The sequence below is a fragment of the Eublepharis macularius genome, chromosome 2, assembly GCF_028583425.1.
Source record: "Eublepharis macularius isolate TG4126 chromosome 2, MPM_Emac_v1.0, whole genome shotgun sequence".
In the NCBI taxonomy this organism is placed as follows: Eukaryota; Metazoa; Chordata; class Lepidosauria; order Squamata; family Eublepharidae; genus Eublepharis; species Eublepharis macularius.
This window is the reverse complement of record NC_072791.1, coordinates 199,162,134-199,183,864: the sequence shown is the minus strand read 5'-3', so window position 1 is coordinate 199,183,864 and position 21,731 is coordinate 199,162,134. Positions and strand designations below refer to the sequence as shown.

Here is a 21,731-nt window from a genome sequence, read left to right as displayed (position 1 = left end):
TCACAAAAGAGATTAACAATGTATATACAAGTTAACAACTTTATTTAAAGCTATATGGATTTTGTATCAGCATCTGAAATTGTGTGTGTTAACACACTGCAGTCTTGCCCCAAGCATTAAATATGTTCAGGAAATTGTCATATTGGTAGAGGAAATGATTCAACACATAAACCTTTGGGTACAGGAAAAAATGATTGTCCACTGGGATATACTACTGCTAGTGTTTCCAAGATGTGACATTGCTATAATTATGGGTTAAGCACTGCCTTGGGCTTATAAATGTCATTTAATTTAAAGCCAACTCAAGTCAGTCAGTGTCACTGAAAACAGCCTGCTAAAAAAGATCAATTCTGCTTGCTCAGAAGTGAGTCCCAGGGAGCTGGAGATTTACTTCCTAATAAGTATGCTTAGAATGGAAACCTTGTATTAACAGAAAGTCTCAGGTAGTGAATATCAATACACCATAGATTAAATTTAAAGCATTATGCATTCAAAACATTTTTACCCTACCCTTCCATCCTGTACAGTATTCCCAGTTAGACCTTTTTAATAATATTTAGGGTTGCAGCCTAAAGGCAATGCTAGGAAGATAAATCAAAGTAATTTTAAACAAGTGTGCTAGAAATCCTAATGACCAAATTACTTTTACTACACTCTATCAACATAGTACCATATGAGAAGGAAAATACAATCCTACACACAGATATTGTGTTACATGCACAGAAACATGCAGGATCCGATTTGAGAGAATGCACACACCCTAAACAAAGAGACTGTGTGCTGACAACAAGCAATCAAATTGCTTCTATGTAATTAGAAAATCATTTGGGGCATACTTGTTGAGCAATAAAGTCAGCCCAGTTACATGTTGCTTTAAGCTGTCTCTGTTACCACAGACAAGGTTAAAAATATTAACCATTCCAAGCATAAATTCACCAGTGGTTAACAGATAAACACACACATGCACTGTCATCCTAAGAACACTCTTCCAGGAGGAAGCGTCACTGAATAGATCTGAGTAAAACTCAAGAGTAGAATTAATTTGGATTGCTTCCGTGTTCTCTTGAGCATACAGGCCTGCACAAGAAGTCGATCCTTCTAGCTTGGTTTGGTGCAGAGCAGAGCAGCTTTAGGGAAAAACAGGGTTTCTCACCTGTAACTGTTGATCGTCGAGTCTCTTCTGTGCAGACACACATTGGGACTGCGCAGGCGCAGGCCAGCCGCGGAGAAGATTCTTTTAGCTTCTAGAAATGTGACGGGGACGTTCGGGCCCACCGCGCATGCGCGCCGGTGTTCCCGCCAATTTCGAAGTACAAGTACCCGAACGTCCCCGGCATTCCCTCAGTTCACCTGAGCCGCCTGAGAAACAATGGAGAAACCAAGCACTCACAGCGGGGCAGGTGGGAGGGAATGTGTGTCTGCACAGAAGAGACTCGACGATCAACAGTTACAGGTGAGAAACCCTGTTTATCGTCGTCGTCCTTCTGTGCAGCCCCACATTGGGAGAATAGCTAGCATCTCACCAATGGGGGCGGGTGTGAGTGTCTATGAGAACAGAGAGTGCAGAACAGCCGTGCCAACAGCGGATTCACGGCGTGCATTCACGTCTATGGAATAATGTTTAATGAAAGTGTCAGCGGTAGACCACGTTGCAGCTTGGCAGACGTCTTGGAGTGGCACTCCTCGCAGGAAGGCAGCAGAGGCAGCTTGTGCTCGAGTAGAATGAGCAGTAACCGACAACGGGCACCCAACTCCAGCTTGCTGATAACAAAGTTTAATTGCAGACACAATCCAGCGAGAAATGGACTGGGCAGAAGCTGGCGAGCCCTCGCGAGGGCCAGAGTAACATAAAAACAAGGCAGGAGACTTCCTGAAACACTTGGTGCGATGTAAATAAAACAATAAAGCACGTTTCACATCCAATGTGTGTAGAGTACGTTCCTCTGGGGAAGAGGGTGTAGGAAAAAAGGAAGGAAGGACCACCTTTTGACGCAGGTGAAATTTTGAAACCACCTTGGGCAGGAACTGCATACTAGTGTGGAGCATGACCGTACCGGGGAAAAATTGCAGGAAGGGGGGGTCACACCTCAGAGCAGACAACTCCCCAACCCGCCTGGAGGAAGTGACTGCAACCAAAAAGGCCACCTTCTGTGTGAGCAGAGGCAAGGGACAGGTAGACAGGGGCTCAAAAGGGGAGAGCATCAGACGGGAGAGCACCAGGGTCAGGCTCCACTGAGGAATAGGATGGGCCCTAGGAGGAAAGGACTTTAGTAGGCCCTTCAGGAACTGTTTGGACAGCCAATGTGCAAACACAGTCCTCCCATCAATCTGCTCATGGAAGGCAGAGATAGCAGCCATGTGCACCTTAACACTGGAGAATGCCAGGCCCTGGGAGCACAGGTCCAGGAGGTACTCCAGAATGACAGGCAGCGGGCAAGTGAAAGGGGAAACCCCTTTGGGGGCTAACCACCTAGAGAAACGTGACCACTTCCTCTGGTAGGACAACCTGGTAGACGGTTTTCGGGCATTCAGAATCACATTAAGCACCCTAGTAGAGAGGCCTAGTCTGGGGCGCAGAGGAGCCAGGCAGTCAGATTTAGCACTGCCACATCGTGATGCCACACTCCGTCCCTGAGTAGCAGGTCTGGGGCGTGTGGCAGCGGGAGACACCGCCCCTGTGACAGGGAAAGTAAAAGGGGGAACCAATCCTGGCGAGGCCACCGAGGGGCAATCAGGATACAATGGGTTCGGAAGGCCCTGACCCTGGAGAGGACCTTGTGAAGGAGCGGGAAGGGCGGGAAGGCGTAAAAGAGCCCTGGAGACCAGGGTATCTGGAAGGCATCCCCCAGTGAACGATGGCCAATCCCGGCCCGGGAGCAAAACAGCGGGGCTTGTCTGTTGTGGGCTGTGGCAAAGAGGTCGACCAAAGGCGTGCCCCATGTGCGGAAAACCTTGTGGAGATAAACCGTGTTGAGGGACCACTCGTGCTGGGGCAAAAACACCCTGCTCAGCGTGTCTGCTGCCGTGTTGTTCTCCCCCGCAATATGAATGGCCCTGGGCAGGACGTTGTTGGCAATGGCCCAAGTCCAGAGTGTAGTCGCCTCCTTGCAGAGCTTGAGCGAGACCGTTCCTCCCTGCTTGTTGAGGTAATAGCAGGCTGTGGTATTGTCCGACAGGACCTGAACCCTCCTGTTCCGAATGACATCTGCAAAAGAAGCAAGGGAGTAACGGATCGCTCTAAGCTCTAACAGGTTAATGTGCATGCCCATTTCAAGGGAGGACCAAACACCTTGAGCAGACAGGTGTCCACAACGCCCTCCCCAGCCTAGATTGGAAGCGTCCGTGAAGACGGTGACCTCCGGCAGGAAGGGACCAAAAAGACAACCCTTGGACAAATTCTCTGGGTCAGTCCACCACACCAATGTCCGCTGTATCACCCTCGGGACGGAAAACCCACGGTGTTGACTCATAGTGAGGGGGTTGAAAACCCGAACAAACCAATTTTGTAGAGGCCTCATGCGCAGGCGTGCAAAACACACCACCCCTGTGGAGGAGGCCATAAGGCCTAACAACGTTTGAATCAGGAGGGCAGTTTGGAACCGGTTATGCACGAAGTGGCGGGCCAGGGAGGACAGCCTGCTCAAGCGGTCCGGGGGTAGATAAGCCCGGCCCAGCAGAGAGTCAAAGTGGACCCAAATGAATCTAATGCTCGTACCAGGGGACAGGACCGATTTCCCCAAATTGACCACTAGCCCCAGACCGTCTAGGACGGACAAGGTGAGGGCGATAGAGGCCCGGAGGGAGTCAGAGGAGGGACCCACCAGGAGCCAATCATCCAAATAGGGATAAACAAAACAGCCACTAGACCGTAGATGTGCCACCACGGTGGCCATACATTTAGTGAACACCCTGGGCGCCGAGGCCAAGCCAAAGGGCAAGGCCGTGTACTCATAGACAGCGCCTCCACAGGTAAAACGGAGATATTTCCTGTGGTCCTCAAAGATGGAAATGTGGAAGTAGGCGTCTTTGAGATCCAAAATGGCCATCCAGACGCCTGACTCTAAGAGTTCCAACACCCGGGACAGGGTAAGCATCCTAAACTTCTCCACCTTCAAGTAGGTATTAAGGGCCCGAAGGTCCAAAATGGGACGAGACCCCCCATCTTTCTTATCCACAAGAAAGTATCTTGAGTAAAACCCCCAAGGGGAAGTAGAGACATTGACCACCCGGACAGCACCTTTGGCAACCAACTCCAAAACATTATTTTGTAACACAACATTACAACAAGAAGCACAACGGGGTGGGTGCGAAAGAGGGGGTGCAGTGGTAAACGACAACTTATAACCACGGGCCACAACAGAGAGGACCCAGGTATCCGTAGTAATGAGTTGCCAACGGGGCAAGAAAGGCCGTAGCCTGTCCAAGAACAGGACATTAACAGCGTCCTTGGAGACCAACTGGGAAGCGTCCTGGTCTAGTCAGAAGACCGTGGGCTTCTGCGCTGAAGTCGAGGGCTTGGGCGAAGGAGGCTGCTGTCGTCCCTTGGACCGGCCGGAGCGTCTCGAAGAGTGGCGCTGCTGGCCAGAGTAGGAACGGTGGCCATAGGATTGACCGGAGGGGAACCGTCCTTGGCGCTGGTGGAACTGCTGGTAGGGGGACTGATAGGACCGGAACCTGCCGTACCGATATCTCGGACCCGTCTGCGGAACCGAAGGCGCAACCCCGAGCGACTTGGCCGTCTGCTGGTTCTTCTTCATAAGAGAAAGGGACTCATCCGTTTTCTCTGAGAAGAGTTGAGGACCTTCAAACGGAAAATCCTCGACCTTGGCCTTCTTCTCGGGGGGCAGGGCAGTAGATCGAAGCCAGGCGTGCCGACGCAAGAGCACTGAGGATGCCATCGCACGCGCCGCGGAGTCGGCAGCGTCCTTGCCAGCCGTCATCTGTTGCTTCGACAAACGGAAAGCCTCAGCCTGGAGAGCCTTGACCAAGTGACGGCGATCGTCGGGGAGGTCAGAGAGGTAGGACGACAGACGCTTCCACAAGAAAAGATTGTAAGAGCCCATTATTACTTGGAAATGGGCGATCCGGAACCCCAGGGAAGCTGAAGAATACACTTTCCGACCAATTCCATCCAGCTTTCTCCCCTCCCGATCCGATGGAGCCGAAGAGGAGCCCCGTCGGAACCGAGCCTGACCCTCCTCGGCCACGATGGAAGAGGGCTTCGGATGGGCAAAGAGGTAAGGGCAATCTTCCTGTTTGAGGCGATAATATTTCTCAACCTTCTTGGCCGTAGGCGGTACAGAAGCAGGGGTCTGCCAGAGTGCCAGGGCATTGTCGACGAGATCTTCGACAGGAGGAAACGCCACCGAGGCAGGAGAGCCCGAATACAACGGCTCCAACAGCTTACTCTTGGGTTTGGAGGTCGTGGAGGCGACGTCGAGCTCCAGTGCTGCGGCCATTCGGACCATCTGCTCTGCAAACACCCTGTAATCGTCATTAGGGGACGATGAGCGGAGCTCCCCCACAGCATCATCAGGGGAAGGGTCAGAGGCCGCGTCCGACGAGTACTCAGAAGGAGACGCCAAGCCCTCATCATCCTCGGAGTCGGAGAAAGCTGCAGGGGTCTGCGTCGGAACCGACGGGCGGTCAGCCGGAACCGAGGTAGAAGGCTGGGGTGCCGAAAGATGGCGACGCGGCTGAGTGGCAGGCGGAGCTGGAGGCAGAGTGGAGGGCGCCGGAACCGTGGCCAGGGGCACCGAAGGACCAGGCAGAAAGGAAGCGGACTGCTGAATCCAAGCCACAAAATCCTGCCAGGAGGCCACGTTCCCTAGGCCCGGGACAGGCTGCCAAGGAGGCAGAGCAGCAGGCAACGGAACGGACCGGTGAAACGGCGCTGGAACCGAGAAGACTGGCTGCGAGGGAATGGAGACCTCCGCCGGAACCGGAGCACACGGCAGAGAGCGCTCAAACTCCTGGAACGCGTCCGAAAATCCACGGATCGACTCGCAGTCGTCGGGAATCACCGGAGGAGGTGTGTGAGGAGGCGACGGGGTATGGAGGAGACTCCGGACGTCCTCAGGAGGAGGGGCCGGTCCAGGAGAGGAACCAGCCAACGAGGCCGGGGCCGGCGACAGAGCACGGCGCTTGGCCTTTGACTTGGCCTTTGCCTTTTTCGGCGGGGGCTCCGAAGAAGCCTCGGTGGCCACAGGTTTCGAAGAAGGCTTCGAAGAAGCACGTTTCTTCGCCTTTCGACTGGACGGAGCACTCACGGAACCGGAGGCGATCGACCCGTCCGGAGCGGACGCCTCCGTCGGAGCCGAGACGAGCGGTTCCGACGAGTGATGAGGAGCCGGCGAGGGGGCGACAGAGCTGGGCTTGCTCCCGGACGACACAGAGGCTTTGGGCGGTAGAAGGTTGGCGTCCCAAAGAAAGGCCCGGAGCCTGGCCTTGCGGTCGTTCCGCGCTTTCGGAGTGAAGGCCATGCAAAACTTACAGCGCTCCACGACGTGCCCCTCGCCCAAACAGATGAGGCAGAGGTCATGACCATCAGAGTGGGTCATTTTAGTGCCACACTGTTGGCATTTTTTAAATAAAGCGGAATGGGACATAGTGGAGGCGTTTCCCAGTCAGAAGGAAACGGCAACTCACAGCTAGAAGAAAGTTGGAAGACACAAGCGACAGCTGAAGAACCTTTTCGAACGGCGGCGAAAAAGGAACTGAGGGAATGCCGGGGACGTTCGGGTACTTGTACTTCGAAATTGGCGGGAACACCGGCGCGCATGCGCGGTGGGCCCGAACGTCCCCGTCACATTTCTAGAAGCTAAAAGAATCTTCTCCGCGGCTGGCCTGCGCCTGCGCAGTCCCAATGTGGGGCTGCACAGAAGGACGACGACGATCAAATGTTACTGATGGAGGACCTCTCTTTTGACCTTCTGCACTCTTCTAACCTGAAAAGTCACTGGAATAAGAACCACAGGGGTTGTACAAGGACCAAAGGAAAAAGGGAAAGAGTGTGAGATAGCCTCTGAGCTCAAAATTCTTCAGTCTTGCTCTACTTTATGCAGACTTAGCAAGATCATAAGAAGAACCCTTCTGGCTTAGAGCTATCTACTTTACTATTCTGCTTCTAAAAGTGGTCAAGTGCTTTGAAGAAGTCCCCAAAGAGGACATGAAAGCAACAGCACCTCACTTAACACACGTTCCCAAAGTATGTGATATTCAAAGTATACTTAAATTTCTACACTGAATCAGACCATTGATCTATCAAGGTCAGTAGTGTTCACTCTGATGGACTGTGACTCTCCAGTGTCTCTGGCAGAAGTCTGATCTTTTAAATGAAGATGCTTTGGACTTTCTGTAAGCAAAATAGATGCTATGGCCCCCTTGCTTTACTGGCTGAACAAATGGAAGCTCCATGCAATTATCATAGCTAATACATACTGCTAGACTGATCCTCCATAAATTTGTCTAAAGCACTCTTAAAGCCATCTAATCTAATGGCCATGTGAATCCCATATGTTAATCGTGCATTGTGTGAAACCATCCTCCCTTTTGTCCACTCTGAACCTGCGGCCAGTTAATTTAATTGGTTAACCCTAGAGTTCTAGTATTATGAGACGAGAAAAAAACCCTCTAATGTATCCTGTTTCAACCACGCATAGTTCTATAAACCACTAGCATGACTAAATTTCTTAATCATCTTTTCTAGAAACTAAAAAAAATCCATAAAAAACAAATACTTGAGAATTTCCTCACTGGGAAGGTGCTTCAACTTCATTTGTTGCTCTGTACATTTTCTCCTTCATGGGTGCTATGACATCCTTCTTGATATGCAGGGACCGAAACTGTACAGTGCATTCAAAATGTAGCCATAATACAGGATTTCCACAAAAGCATTATATGACACTTGTTGTTTTTCAGTCACTTGCCTAATGATTCCTAACACTGGGCTCACTTACAGGTAACATGGAAGTTGTGCGATCAGGATCTCTAGTATTTTGGTTTAAGGTAATCCACAACTGCAGCAGAGCCAGAGATGGATCATAATTGTAGTGTGGGGAGAGGGGATTTTGCATCAAACCATTGTCCTGATCTCACTCACTCTCCAAAGAGCTGCTATTTGTTCTGCAGGGGAAACCTACTGGTACCCCTATGGTTCCTGTTTATTTTTCCCCTCATGGGGCAAATATCATTTCAGTGAAGGGAGAGTTTTCACGAAAACAGTGCAGAGGAAAAGATTAAATACCTCTTATTCCTCATACTGTGGCCTCCAACTGAATCAGCAGTTGTCAATTTTAAGGCAAAACTTGCAAGATCCTAATAATGCATTTTCTATAAAATTGGTGAGATTCATCGCAGTCCCAAGACCTCTCCAGGTTATCACAATCAATTCAGACCGTTGCCAGCGAACAAGTGAAGTTGTTTTTTGCCCCAATGTACATCATTTGACCTTTACTGAATTTAATTCACCCTTTTTTGGCCTGTTCATGAGTTTGGAGAGTTCCTCCTGGAGTTCTATGGAGTCAGTTCTGGATTCCTCCACTGGAGCATAAATTTGGTGTCATGTGCTTAGCTACCTTTCTAGTCACCCTTAATTCCAGATTTTTATGTATGAAAAATAGCACTGATAGAGAACCTTGAGACACCCCATTGTTTCTCTCCTTTAAAAAAAAAAGACTCATTTATCCTTACCCTGAATGTTACTCACCACAGGGTAAAGAACAACTTGGGGAGGGATAATTTAGATCAGAAAAAAACAGCAGTGAGTAGGATCAAAACCCTTCTCCCTCAGTGCTGTTCACAAAATTCTAATTTATTTTATGTATATTGTATCTTTCTTCCCACTGGGGACCAGAAGCGGCTTGCATCATTCTCCATTCCTCCATTTTATCCTAAGCCTAAGATCACCCAATGAACTTCCCTCTCTGGCAGAGAGGGGATTCAAACCTGGGTATCCTGGATCCTAATTTGACACTCAAACCACTAAACAAACTCTTATTTTACGTTAAGTACTAATGTTTTTCACAGAACCATTTCCCCATTTCCAACAGACAATAATTTGTCTCTCTCTCTCTCTCTCTCACACACACACACACACACACACACACACACACACACACACACACACACCACCCCTGCTGTCATACAGTATAGACCCCAAGGCTCTACAGCAGACTAGGACATCCATCAACATGTATGTACATATTTCTACACACCAAGGAGCTACATACAATTTTTAAATCATGGACATACTATGGAAACACAACTTCTGGAAGGTAGACAGAGCTGTCACAATTGGAACTGAAATTATGGAGTACATTTTTCCCATGTGTTTACTCATATGACAGCATGTCTGGGTTTATTGTTAGTAAAAAGAACAAGAGCCTTCTTACATAGTATAACTGGAAGCCAACAACCTATTTCTTTACTAGGCCTGCAGGTGCCAACCCACCCCTGACAAGTCCTTACGTGGGTTCTGCACAAGGTTTTACAGAGATCTCATTCCCACCTTGCCCCCCCCCAAACTCATCCTACTCCAAAGCAAATGCAGGGGTTGTGGCAGTGAAAGCCAAGAACCACCATCAACTATATAGAATACAAAGGCCAGATTGAGAACATGATAGGCATTGCTTGTGCTTTGACAGACTGGAAAACAACTGAAAGGTTTGATGGTATGTCCATTAAACAAGCAAGGCTCAGTAATGCACAGCAGCCAAAAAGAAAAGTCAAAGAACCAACAAGGACCCTTTTTGGATAGGCTAGGGCTATACAATGAAGTAGCCTCAAGCATCAGCTAACTGGCTGACACAGGGGGCAATGTAGGATACAACACAGTGATAAAGCCATTGTGTCAGCCACCAGTGGCTATACTAATCCCCTACCTAAGCTTCTGATCCCCTGCCCACCAGAGAAGTAGGATCATCATAGTTTTATATGTTGTAAAACTTAATCACAGAGATTTTGAGACATAACACAAATATATAAAAGATAATACAAATATATAAAAGATTCAAGCTATATTCCACTGTACGTTTTACTGACTTCCTTTTTCTCTCAAAGTCTCAATATTTAAGTACGGAACACAGGAATCCAAATTAAAACAGTGCTCAAATGAGCTGCACTCCAGGATTTATTATCAGACAAACATCAGTAGGTGAACTATGTGAATAATCAAGCTACTTTACAGTAAAAATATAGGGCATGGTACCTCCTTCCTCCTTTGTATGTGCACACCTACTGTTAGTGAAATGGAAAACTGGCACATTTCCAGTTACCTCATCTCTCTCTCTCTGTCTCACACACACCTCTACCTGCCAAGGCTTCAGCAAAGAAACCTGTTTTCAACTTTTGTAAATTCCTGGCTGGACCTTTGAGCTAGAAAGTGTGAGTCGGGCAGGTTAATAGAGAGGTTAATGAATCCTGTACTGGATAATGACCAGTGAGTGTGAAGGAAAGGCAGGAAGGAGTATTTCCACGGATCCTATGACACACTGGGAAGCATCATGCCCATACATTTTTATAGAAGATACTTATTCAATCATGTAATACTGTCCATCTTAATATTATACTGCACTTACTGACGTATACAATATTTAGCATTGAAATCTTTAAGACAGCATACCTAGAACCAACAGCACCGTCCCCAGAATCTTGGCTTCCAGCCTCACTTGGCGTGCTCACAGATTTGGAAGATGGAGACATAGGAGGAGGGACTAAATAGTGAAACAGACAGGTATCCGCTGTTACTAGTCGTAGAGGTTGCACAGCTTAGGATGTTTCCAAATTAATTTAACATGGAAGCATTAAAAATGATGGCAAACAAAAAAATAAATGAATGAAAATGAATAATAGAAAAAAAGGGGAAAAGACAATGTTAACATTTCATGCTGGAGACTCATGCAATTCTTGGCATTTAATGCATTTGGGGTTATATAAAAATATAATTTACACAAAATGCTGGAAATAAAGAAGATCCTGTTAAAACTTCTTCATACTAAGCTAGCAAGGTGGCTTATCTGAAATTAAAACAAGTCAAAATATACTGAGTTTGGCTTTGTTGTATTTTATAATTCCAGTGATGGGGGAGGGGGTAATACATGAAATAATCCCCCTCCCGTAGTGTGATAAATTTGTAACTATTCATGGAAGATTATTCTGTTCAACCAAGCCAGGATTTGACTGATTTTATTCTAGATTTCTAAAAGCCTCTTCTTAAGGTAAAGCTGTTTTCAACATTTTGTGTCGTGCATATCACATGGACGAAAAATAAAAGTGGTGGCATGCAGCCTAAAATAATACTGTCTGTCCACAGTCACAAAATTAAGATCTGCAAAACATCCAATTTAAAACGCGTACTGTTTATGCCATTTTAAAGTTTTGCTAGTATGACAAATGTGGTACAACTACAATAAATAATTCTTCGTTGTGGATTTTTTAAGACAAAAGGGAAAATTCATTGTTAAATACTGTGCAAAGGAAGCAAAGGAAAATGTAATTGAACTCAGCTACAGATGTGTTGTTTGAACTATATAAAAGAATTAAAACTATTTTTTAATCTCAGCTATCATTTCTAATTATGATATACATTTTCAAACAAAGAAATTCCTCCCAAGGTCTTACTGCAATCAGAACAAATATGAATGGCAGACAATTACCTGCCTAAGCATGCGCCAATATTTTCAGGATTCTAAGACAGTAATAAACTACATGAAAGTATATTTAAGCAAACATCTAATCCTATTGCTCAAAGCACTGGCAATAGTTGAAAATTGGTTTTGATGTGCTGTTGTGCCATGTTATAAAATGGAAAAATAAGTACTGACAAGCAATGTTGGATATCGACTCAACTCATTATTTGGAATTTTAAGACAATGTATTTGATTTATCTGAATGAAGTTCTTTGTTATAATTTCAACTGGTTACTACTGCCATCTATTGGTTATGTAATTCTGCAATGGCTTAATCTTCAAGAGTTTGCAGAGGGATTGGAAAAATCTATTTCTCCCAAAAGATGGATTGCATAAATTGCAGAAAACCTCTTCTGCTGAAGCTTCTTCTGCTAAAGCAGTGGAGGTGGAGGAATTATCATTGTTGCCAAAAACCTCCCTGCAAATGAAAATCTAGCACATCAGGGAATAAACAGGATTGTAACTCTTCCAACTGCTGTTTTTTTTAAAAACTACAGGATTCTATCATTTCATATGTGCACAAGACCTTCATAAAAACATTCAAGATTGGAATGTTAGTGAAACAAAGCAGAATTCAGCAATTTTAGCTAAATTATCATTTCATTAATAAAGTTAATCTTTATTGTTTTGAAGAACTAATTAGTATTTGTTAATTTAAACATTATGAATGACTTGTCAATGTACATTTTTGTTCAAATTATAATATGTGCAGGTGATCAAATTCTAACATCAACTGCATAAACATAGCATTAGCTATTTTGTCATAGGCACAGCTATCACAAAATGCTAATATCCACAGGACTTTTGAACTCTGAGGTGCATAGTGTCTCCTACTGATTTCAATGCCAGGACAGGACAAGCCTCATAAAAAATGAAGTGTATGGAAGGAACTGCCCCAACAGTGAACTGAACAAGAATGCACACTGTAGGTAAGTGGAGCACCGGATCAGATTCTGATATTTAAAAAATCACAATTTTTTACAAATTTTTTTACAAAAAAATTTAAATTCTTTGGTCCAAAATATAATCATGATCCAGAGGACCATATACAGTGATCTCCATATGAGACCAGAGACTGAAGTTCCTCCTTTTGAATTTAGCCATGGTGCCACCTGCACACCTATTATGGGTCTTTGGCTTGGGACCAATTTTTTAACCTTTTCAGATTCTCTCCAAACCAGTAGAAAAAGGGAAAGCCAATTCTTTAAACACACTCAGGGCTCATTTCTGCCCGATGCTGGATTTGTAATCAACTATCCATTTGCTCTAAATAAAATTATTCAAAATGAAGGACTCATACAGTCAACGGTTGAGCCCTTGAAGACAACACTAAAGCACAAAAAACTCTCTTATGAACAAGAACAATTAATGTAACTAATGAATTCCGTTCATGCTGTTTACTCTTCACCAGTCTTATAGATATGCTACCCTCACATCTGGTATTTGGAAATACCCCTATCCTTATTTTTTAAAGCAGAAAAGTAAGTTGTTTTTTTATGTTGTCTACTTCAAGGCATCCTTTCAGTTTTGGTAGTTAAAAAGTTGGCCAAGCCTAAAAAGTCATAAAAAGAATAATGCATAACCAAATCTTGCTCTTCTACTACAGACCAACACAGCTACGCACCTGAAACAAGAGTTTAGGTAGTCACTCACAATGCTGTGATGCCCCCTAGTGGCAGAGTCGCCTTTTAAAAAATAAGACCAACTACAGGTCTTTGCAAGAAACCATCTAAATTTTCAGGAGCTTAACTGTACGTTAATGCAAAAGTTACTTTAGGTGTTTTGGAAATATTATCCTTTATGCATTACAGTATACAGAACATTAATGTCTAAATTTCAACTGAAAGTGCGAAGTCTGCTCGAATACCCTTTTAAGGTATTCAATAACTAGACTAGAAGACGTTTAGTAAAGAAAAAGAATGGCAACAGTTATCTGCGAACCATGAGACTGTCTTGTGATTTTACATTAAAGACTCCTACTCTTATCTGCTTTAACATCTGAGATACTGAAGTGCCTGAAATTTTCTGTAGAAAAATCTTAAAATTATGACCAGAGAAGTCAAATAATAAAAAAATTATAGCTCAACAGTATAATCTGGATATAAAATCTATTGCATATTTAAGGTCTGACATAGCAGTAAATTCTGAAAAGTTGTAGCAATGATGAACAAACAACAAATGCATGCATGAATTAATAACCCAACTTTCATGCTACACTTGTGCATGTGGGGGGGTGGGGGGAGACATTTACACAGTATGTTTTCATCATAATTCTTACCCATCGGAGCATCAGGGGTTAAACCCATGCTTTGAAGCAAGGCTTCTGCTTCCCTTCTTTTCTTTTCAAGGTCAGACTCTTCTTGTACAGGAAGAGCTTCTTTCTTCTGATCCGTCTAGAAGTTTTTAAATGACAACATTTACGTGGCAGTTTCACACCTTACTTCCAAGCAAAAAAGTAGAAACACAAATAAGAACATCATCTATATTGCACTGAGAAAGGGGCTGTTTTTGTGGCACTGCATGACTCAAGCATCCTTGCAACAATCCAGCAAGAGAAATTGGGGAGGAGGTGGAGACAGTAGAAAAATGGCATGTCCTGGCCAGTTCTTGACCTCGTTACAGGGTGAGAGGATTGAAAGTAAAGACAGGAACTTAGTAGCACCAGGCTGTAGAAATGTCCTTAAAGCTACAAAGGGAAGGAGCAGACTTTTTTTCCTACACCTCCCAGCCTTCTTGCTTTCCCTGTGAGCCCTTATAGCAGCTGTCAAACTCTTGAGCCAGAATCAAGGATAGCATTCCAGTATGTCTAGTGGTTTTATGCAACAATGACTAATTAGTTATTTCCATAGTCATTTTGGATGGTACACTGTAAATTATGTATGTATGTACTGTCAAGTCGCAACCAGCTTATGGCAACCCCAGCAAGAGGCTTTCAAAGTAGGTGCGAAGCAGAGGTGGGTTGCCTTCCCACCCCATACTATAAATTAGTGAGTCGAATAACTTAAAAACCACTATCTTAATAAACCTATAACAAGAGAGAAATCAGAAGTTCACTAATGCAGTGTTGGGGCGAAAAAATCTAATTGGTAAACAGAAGACCAGACAAGTGGCTATGTCAAGTAAGAATCACTTCCAGGTAACTGGGCAGGGCCACTTATACAAAATGCTTCTGTATTAGAGGATGCAATTCTTCCCTACTTCCTGCATTTTCAGGTCATCAGCACACTACAATTGGTAAACAAAGATGAACACAGGCAGACAAAATATTAAAGTCTTATAGCAAATAACTTTAATAGACTTGAATGTGAGACGAGAAGTACTACACACAGCTCACTCAAGGAAGTCTACATATAATGGATTCCATAAAATCACTGCCCTCACCACAAGGAAGTTTGGGTATGTGGTACTCATATAAGTTGTTTCAAACAAGCAGTTTGTAAGCAGTTCCTCTGAAACACACTTACTAAAGATTTTCCTATATCTATTTTGGCATAGCATTCTGTCAGCGAAAGCCTTTGTTGTCAGGTGCATAAAATGACATGGTAAGATGTACAGCCCGCTGAAGCTAGACAGCACAGATGAAAGCTGAGTCCCACCAAAACAAATCAGATGAGACACACCTATTTCAAGTCAAACCAGAGTTCAATCTGCATGAGTTATAGGCAGTCAGAATGTAAAATTATGTAGGGAAATTAGTTACACATAATGAAAGAACTGCTCATTGTTTTTATTCAAACATAGTGAAATAGTTGTCAAGTTGAAGGCCCACAGAGAATCACAGGAGAGGAATTGGTGGGGGGGGGGATCTAACCACATACAAGATTTCCTCCCCCATGATTCTTAAGCTTTCAGTCAAGTAATATTTTCACTAAAAGTTACAGCTTTTCACCATCACAAAAAGCTTATTTACATATACAAACATTCTTTTAAAAAAATGTTGGATAGTTTCTCTTGTTCAAATTTTACCTAATTTATACAACACATCTACTAGAAAGGTGAATCAAAGGCAATTTCAGCATTTCAATTTTTCAGTAATCCTGAATCTTTGGTGCGTAAGTCCCATAAGACATATGCCCTAGCAAATATACACAACCATATGCAGTATGCCTAAGGAAGCTGTCTTCTCCCCAGAGAGGCCTTTCACGTGAACACACATGAAGCTACCCTAAACAGAATCAGACCATCGATCCACCAAGGTCAGTATTGTCTACTCAAGACTGAAAGCTGCTCTCCAGGGTCTCAGGATACTATCTGCTGCCTGATTCTTTTCAACTGAACATGTTGGGGATTGAACCAGGGACCTCCTACATGCAAAGCAGAAGCTCTTCCACCAAACTACCGTCTCCTATTAGAGAAAGTCCAGTCTAACTCATCCTTCACCCAACGAGGTCAGTAACTTCTACAGCTAGTGGAGGAGTTCCTACCAGCCAGCAAAGACAGTGTTACTACTGTTGAATGATGAAAGAACAGCAAAGACTTTGGGAGATAAGATTCATTTAGTGGTTCGACAGGCTGGTTCTCCAGACCCTGTTCCATTCTTTCATCTGTCCAGCCACTAAGTTGATCTTATCCCCAGAGCATCCATACATCTAGAAGCAAACTAGGTAGTGAAAATGAGAGGAATAAGGGAAGGTAGGAAGAGAAAGGAATGAGTTCAGGTTTTCCATCCTGCTCTTCATCAAATCTAAAGAGCACTTAAATGATGGTGTTTGTGCCAAAAAGATTGGACATCATTACAAATAAATTATTAATCCATAAACACACTTCCGAAGCTTGCCTATCTCATAAACTGATGGCATGAAAGAAAAGAACCCAATAATCCAATTTATAAAAGCCACTCAGAGAATGGCCTGAAGATACACAATGTTATTCTACGGTGAAACATAAGCAAGCCTCATCCCATAAACAGCCTAGATGGAAGATAACCAAGGATCCTTACATAAGAATGGGACTCAAGGGTACTAAAATAAATTATCTGCTTGCTTTTATGGACTGGATTCTCACTCCGCAGTAAGGAACATGTTTATCAACAGGATAGGTCTTTTCATTAGACTGAATCCTGACTATGCAATAGTCTTACTTTGCTTATGATTATCATGAATACAATCATGATAATATCAGCATTATCTTTTAACCTCTGTGAATTCCTTTTTCCTTCACCTTTGGGACAGGAACATTGTCAAATTATCTAATCCATTTAGCTTATTGACTTTTTAAGAGCATCCGACCAAGCTGATATAAAGTGACCACAAATATTTCTTGTGTTGTAATACATGCAGCAAACTAGCTTGGGTAATTTTTTTAGATAAATTAACTTTCATGTTTTCTTTTTTCCACCTTTAGCCAAGATAAACAGATGGCTTTGACTCCACCTTCTGCACAAAACAGCCTGTAAGCAGTACTGTTTTACAAGCTTAGCCACTTTCCTAACAACAAAATGTGGAATATTTTTAAACATGTTCACAAACAATGCATTTTCATCTCCCATAATACAGCATGTTATATAAGCATGGCCTTTGGCTTGAATACTTAATTCTTCCAATTTATGACAGAGACAGAGTATGCTATGACATGCATACAAAATGAATATGCAGGTCTATTTGGTTTTAAATTCAAGATCTTTCACTATGCTTATAAACTGTGCTATCAATATATTTCTTAAGAGTTAAAGTATAAGATGAAATCGTTTGATGGGGTCATCCAGAGGCCTGAGTCTCCCTGGCCCCCTGGCCCCAACCTCCCCCATGCCCCACTGCCTGAGGGACTTGTGGGCTGCCACTGCACATTATCAGGAAGCCAGGTGCCTGACCCAGTGATTTTACCCTGGCCACTGGCTGCAGAGACAGCAGGAACATGGCCCCAGCCAGTAGGATCAGCTGTGCTGATCGGCTGGCTGGTGGAGCCACACTCTTATCAACTGTCAGGTCACATGCCCCAGCATTACAGAGGGAGGGGGCCTTCAGGTCACATGAGGATGTGCAATGGCTCCAATTCCAAGCCCCGAGAGGGGAGGCGAGGCGAGGCGAGGCAGCTGGGGGTGTGTGAATCCTAGGAGAGCTGGCTGGTCTCAATAAGGACCTACAACACCAGGCTAAAAAGGATCCAGTTGGAGACTGATCTTCTCTCAGCCAGAGAGCCTCAAAGATAACAGAGAGGTCAGGACGCAGCCCAAAAGGAGGCAGAGGAACCAGGTGACTTGAACCCCCTCTCCTCCATACTGGAGGCCTAGCAAGGAGTTACAGGGCTTGTGCCTTTGGCCACCTGCAGGGCAGGAGACCCCACGGCAGACTCTGCAGCAATGCCAGGACCTTCTTCGGAAGCACAATACCAGGCCCCTCCCCACAAGGATATAATATTTCAAATTTCTTACTTCCTTTTTCTTTCTTTCTTCCTCTTTTCTCTTTTTCTCCTCTCTGATTTGAGCCAAGCGTTGCTTCTTGCGCTCTAGTTCTGCCTTCAATTCACTTTTATCAGACATGACTAGAATCCTGCAAAAAACAAATTATATGCAGAATAATAAATAAAGAAATAAAATGCCTTTGAGAATCTATTCCAATATGATTCCTTAGCACAAGTACTGTGCCAAAATATGAAAAAGTCTAAGAAAAGGTACCTTGAATCATGTAGACAGCCTTCTCACCAGCATAACAGTTTTACACAAAATATCAGTCCTCCTTTCTGCATTACTACTATGTGCATTAGTAATGCATTCCAAGATTAGAACCGTCTTGCTTAAAATAAGAACGTTTAAACAGAGGAGAAATGTGTGTCTAATAGAAAATACTTCTAGATCAACAAAAACATTAACAATAAAATATGAAAGAAAAAGTTCACTTGTAAATTACTGTTTAGTTTTGAAGCAGGAAAGCAGCTAATATTGTTGGAACTCAAAATAATTTCTGAGAGAGAGGAATTATTTCTAATCAGATCAAAAATGCCTTCTGAGTTACATCAAGACATACTGTAAATGCATTGGTATTCATGTGCGTTAAAACTAAATTAAAATATTATTTTGAAATAAAAGGGGAAAAGTTGAAGTTCTCATCTACATACCAGTGAATTTATCAACATGATATCCAAAGCTAAATCATAATAGTTTCTTCATTCATTCTATAATTAGGAGTGAAAATACTGAATACAAGCCAGTAGCTTGTACTTCTGCAGAGTCATATACTTTGAACACCTGCATGCAGTATTGTATCAGACATGCGACCTTGCAAGGAACTTGCAGTAGGTAAGAAGTTTAATATCCCAGATACCAGAGCAAGATTCAAGTCCAGTAGCCTCTTAAAGACCAACAAGATTTCCAGGGTATAAACTTTTGAGAGCCAAAGCTCCTGTGACAAAGGAAGGTTTGACCCTGGAAATGTCTTGGTATTTAAGGTGCTACTTGACTCAGATCTTGTTCTCCTGCAGACTAACACAGCCATACACCTCAAACTATATCAGATACAATTAATACCTAAAATGAGAGGTGTGAGTTCAAGCATGCCTGAAATTAATGTATTGTTCTGCAAATTCTGAGCTTCAACTCTAGAATTACAGTTGGGGGTCTGCGATTACTAGATGGAGCCAGTAACTTACAGCACAATCCTAAAAAGAGTTACTCCAGTCTAGGTAACTCTTCTTAGGATTGCGCTGTTAGCATGCTGAACCTTGCTACTTGCAAAACCCTTTTCAGGTCAAATCCTAATCAACCCTGATTCAGAGTAAGGCTTTAATCCTGACCACTCTACAATAGTGATTCCCAATGTGGTGATGGTTGAAAGGTTTCCTGGCTCCCACTAGTTTCTTCCCCAGAACAAAGAGCCAATTCTGTTTCTCCTCCAGCTCACTGCAGCAAGAAGGTTCAGAAGAGCCAGAAAACATCATTTTTGTGTCTGTATGGAGGACCCATTCAATAACAGCTACCTCCACTATAGGACAGCACTTGTCCTGGAACCTCCCAACCATTGGTGATTGGCCTCAGCTCCCATGGCAAACATTTTGGTGGTGCCTCCTATTTGTTTTCAGAGTTCCAAAAGTGCCCGCAGGTTCAACAAGGCTGGTGACTCTTGTTCTATGTCTCTAGAGCGTTGTCAGTAGGGAGTAACTCATATGACGTTAAAAAAATCTTATCTCTGAATAATTATACTAAGGACTACACTCTTGAAAAAGTGTGGTGTAGTGGTTAGAACATCAAACTAAGATCTGGGAAACCCGGGTTTAAATCCTTGGTCTCCTGTGGAAGCTAATTAGGTGACCTTCAGCCAGCCACACACAGCCTACCTTACAAGATTTTGTGAGGATAAAATAAAGGAGAGAACAACAAAAGTAAGCTAGAGTTCCCATAGGGGAGAAAGCCACAATAAGCTAATCCCTGTATCCTGCTCCTATGTGTTCAAACTTGGGTTGCTCACTCTGAGCTAAATGCACACAAAGGTCTATCCTCTACAGAACAGCCACAAATCAGTTCCTTAAATCATGCCAAATACCAAATCATTCTAAACTAAAATAAACCTTCTGGCTGGATAAAACCCTATTTCCATTTCTCAATGTATCTGACGGGAGCTTTGACTCTTGGAAGCTCATACCCTGGGAATCTCGTTGGTTTTTAAAGCGCTACCGGACCCAAATCTTGCTCTTATTTATTATTTACTAGATTTTTTTTATCCGCTCTCCCCTTAAACAGGCTCAGAGCAGATTATAACATGAATAAATAAATTACAATTAAAACAGTATTAAAATCATAAAATACAGTAGCAATATATGTGGGTGGCAACCCAAGTTGCTCAACCCCCATCCAAAAACATTCCATGAGGTGGGAATAGGCAGAATATACTACAGCCCAACACTGGCTGAATCCTGAAAACCTGAAACCAAAATCATGCAATGCCTTTTATTAGGACCAATCAAAAACGACACCAGATTGGTCCTAACATAAAGCACTGTGTGGGTTTTCCTTGGGGGGGGGTGAGTGGGATCTGCTTCTTTGAAGAGTTTTGCTTTGGACGAATGTGGCTACATGCAACTTCTTAATTCAGAAGTGGACATGCCTAAGCTCCATTGATTTGGCTGGGTTTAGGAGCGCCTAACTATGCATAGGTTTAGGATGCTGGGCGGCGGGGGCGGGGAAGGGTGAGAGATTACTCATGGGAGCCGCCCAAAGGCCAACCCCACACTGACTGCAGGAAGACGCCACGCGGGAGGCAGGCTCAGTTTTCGGGCGTGGCCCTCCCAACCCCCCCCCCCCCCACAACGGTCATAGATTGCGCTGACCGTTACCCCAAACGCGTCCCCCAACTGACACCACCAGCGGATCTTCTGCAGCCGGGGAAACCGCGAGGCTCACCCTGCCGGGGCTCTCAACGGCCGTAACAATAACGAAGTTGACCCTGGGCGTCCCTCCGCTCAGGCCGCCGTTGCCGCCCAGATACTTTGTTCCGGCTCCGGCTCCTTCACAAAGCAGGCGCTTCCGAAGACCGAGCAAAGCCCACAGGCGACAGCTCGGCGTCACCTGACAGGACACGCATGCGCTAAAACGACCGGCGGCAAAGGAGACCTGTCATTCTCTGTCGATTGAGGGGAGGGTAGACCAAGGCGCATGCGCGCGATAAGAATCCTTTTCCATCTCCCCACCCAGTGTGTCAATTTTCTTATGTTATCAACAGATATCCACTTTATGAAAAAAACAGGGATCAAAAGAAACAAAAAAGGGACCACGTTCTTAGATCCACTACTACATCTTCCAGATAGTGTTGTCTGGGAAACAGACTACAATCCCCAGCATGCTGTGCATCAAGACTTCTTCCCTATGACCCGCTGTCAATAGAACCTTTCACTTCATAGAGGAAAGTACACCAGTGAGTACTGGGAGCTGTTGTATAAGGGCCTGACTCGAGCAGTGCAGATTGGGAAATGTAGTCATGCGTCTACAGAGAGAGAATGGATGAAAGGAATGCACCTTGTACGAATTAAGGCGGGGGCTTAAGGTTGCCAACTCCAGGTTGAGAAATTCCTGAAGATGTGGGGGCAGAACCTGGATAGCGTGGAGTTTCTTTTTGC

General features: G+C 44.3%; 1 protein-coding gene across 2 annotated transcripts in view; it reads right to left on the bottom strand.

The window, feature by feature from the left end:
* DYNC1I2 (dynein cytoplasmic 1 intermediate chain 2) overlaps positions 1-21,187 on the bottom strand; it is a 40,756-nt gene extending 19,569 nt beyond the window's left edge. For both annotated transcript variants that reach the window (XM_054970974.1, XM_054970975.1), the window contains exons 1-4: positions 21,019-21,187; positions 18,058-18,175; positions 13,966-14,080; positions 10,622-10,712 (exon numbers count right to left, since the gene is read on the bottom strand). In XM_054970974.1, the coding sequence (XP_054826949.1) occupies positions 10,622-10,712; positions 13,966-14,080; positions 18,058-18,165 (314 nt within the window). In that variant the 5' untranslated portion in view covers positions 18,166-18,175; positions 21,019-21,187. The remainder of the gene's footprint in view (positions 1-10,621; positions 10,713-13,965; positions 14,081-18,057; positions 18,176-21,018) is intronic.
* Between the last annotated feature and the right edge of the window lie 544 nt (positions 21,188-21,731).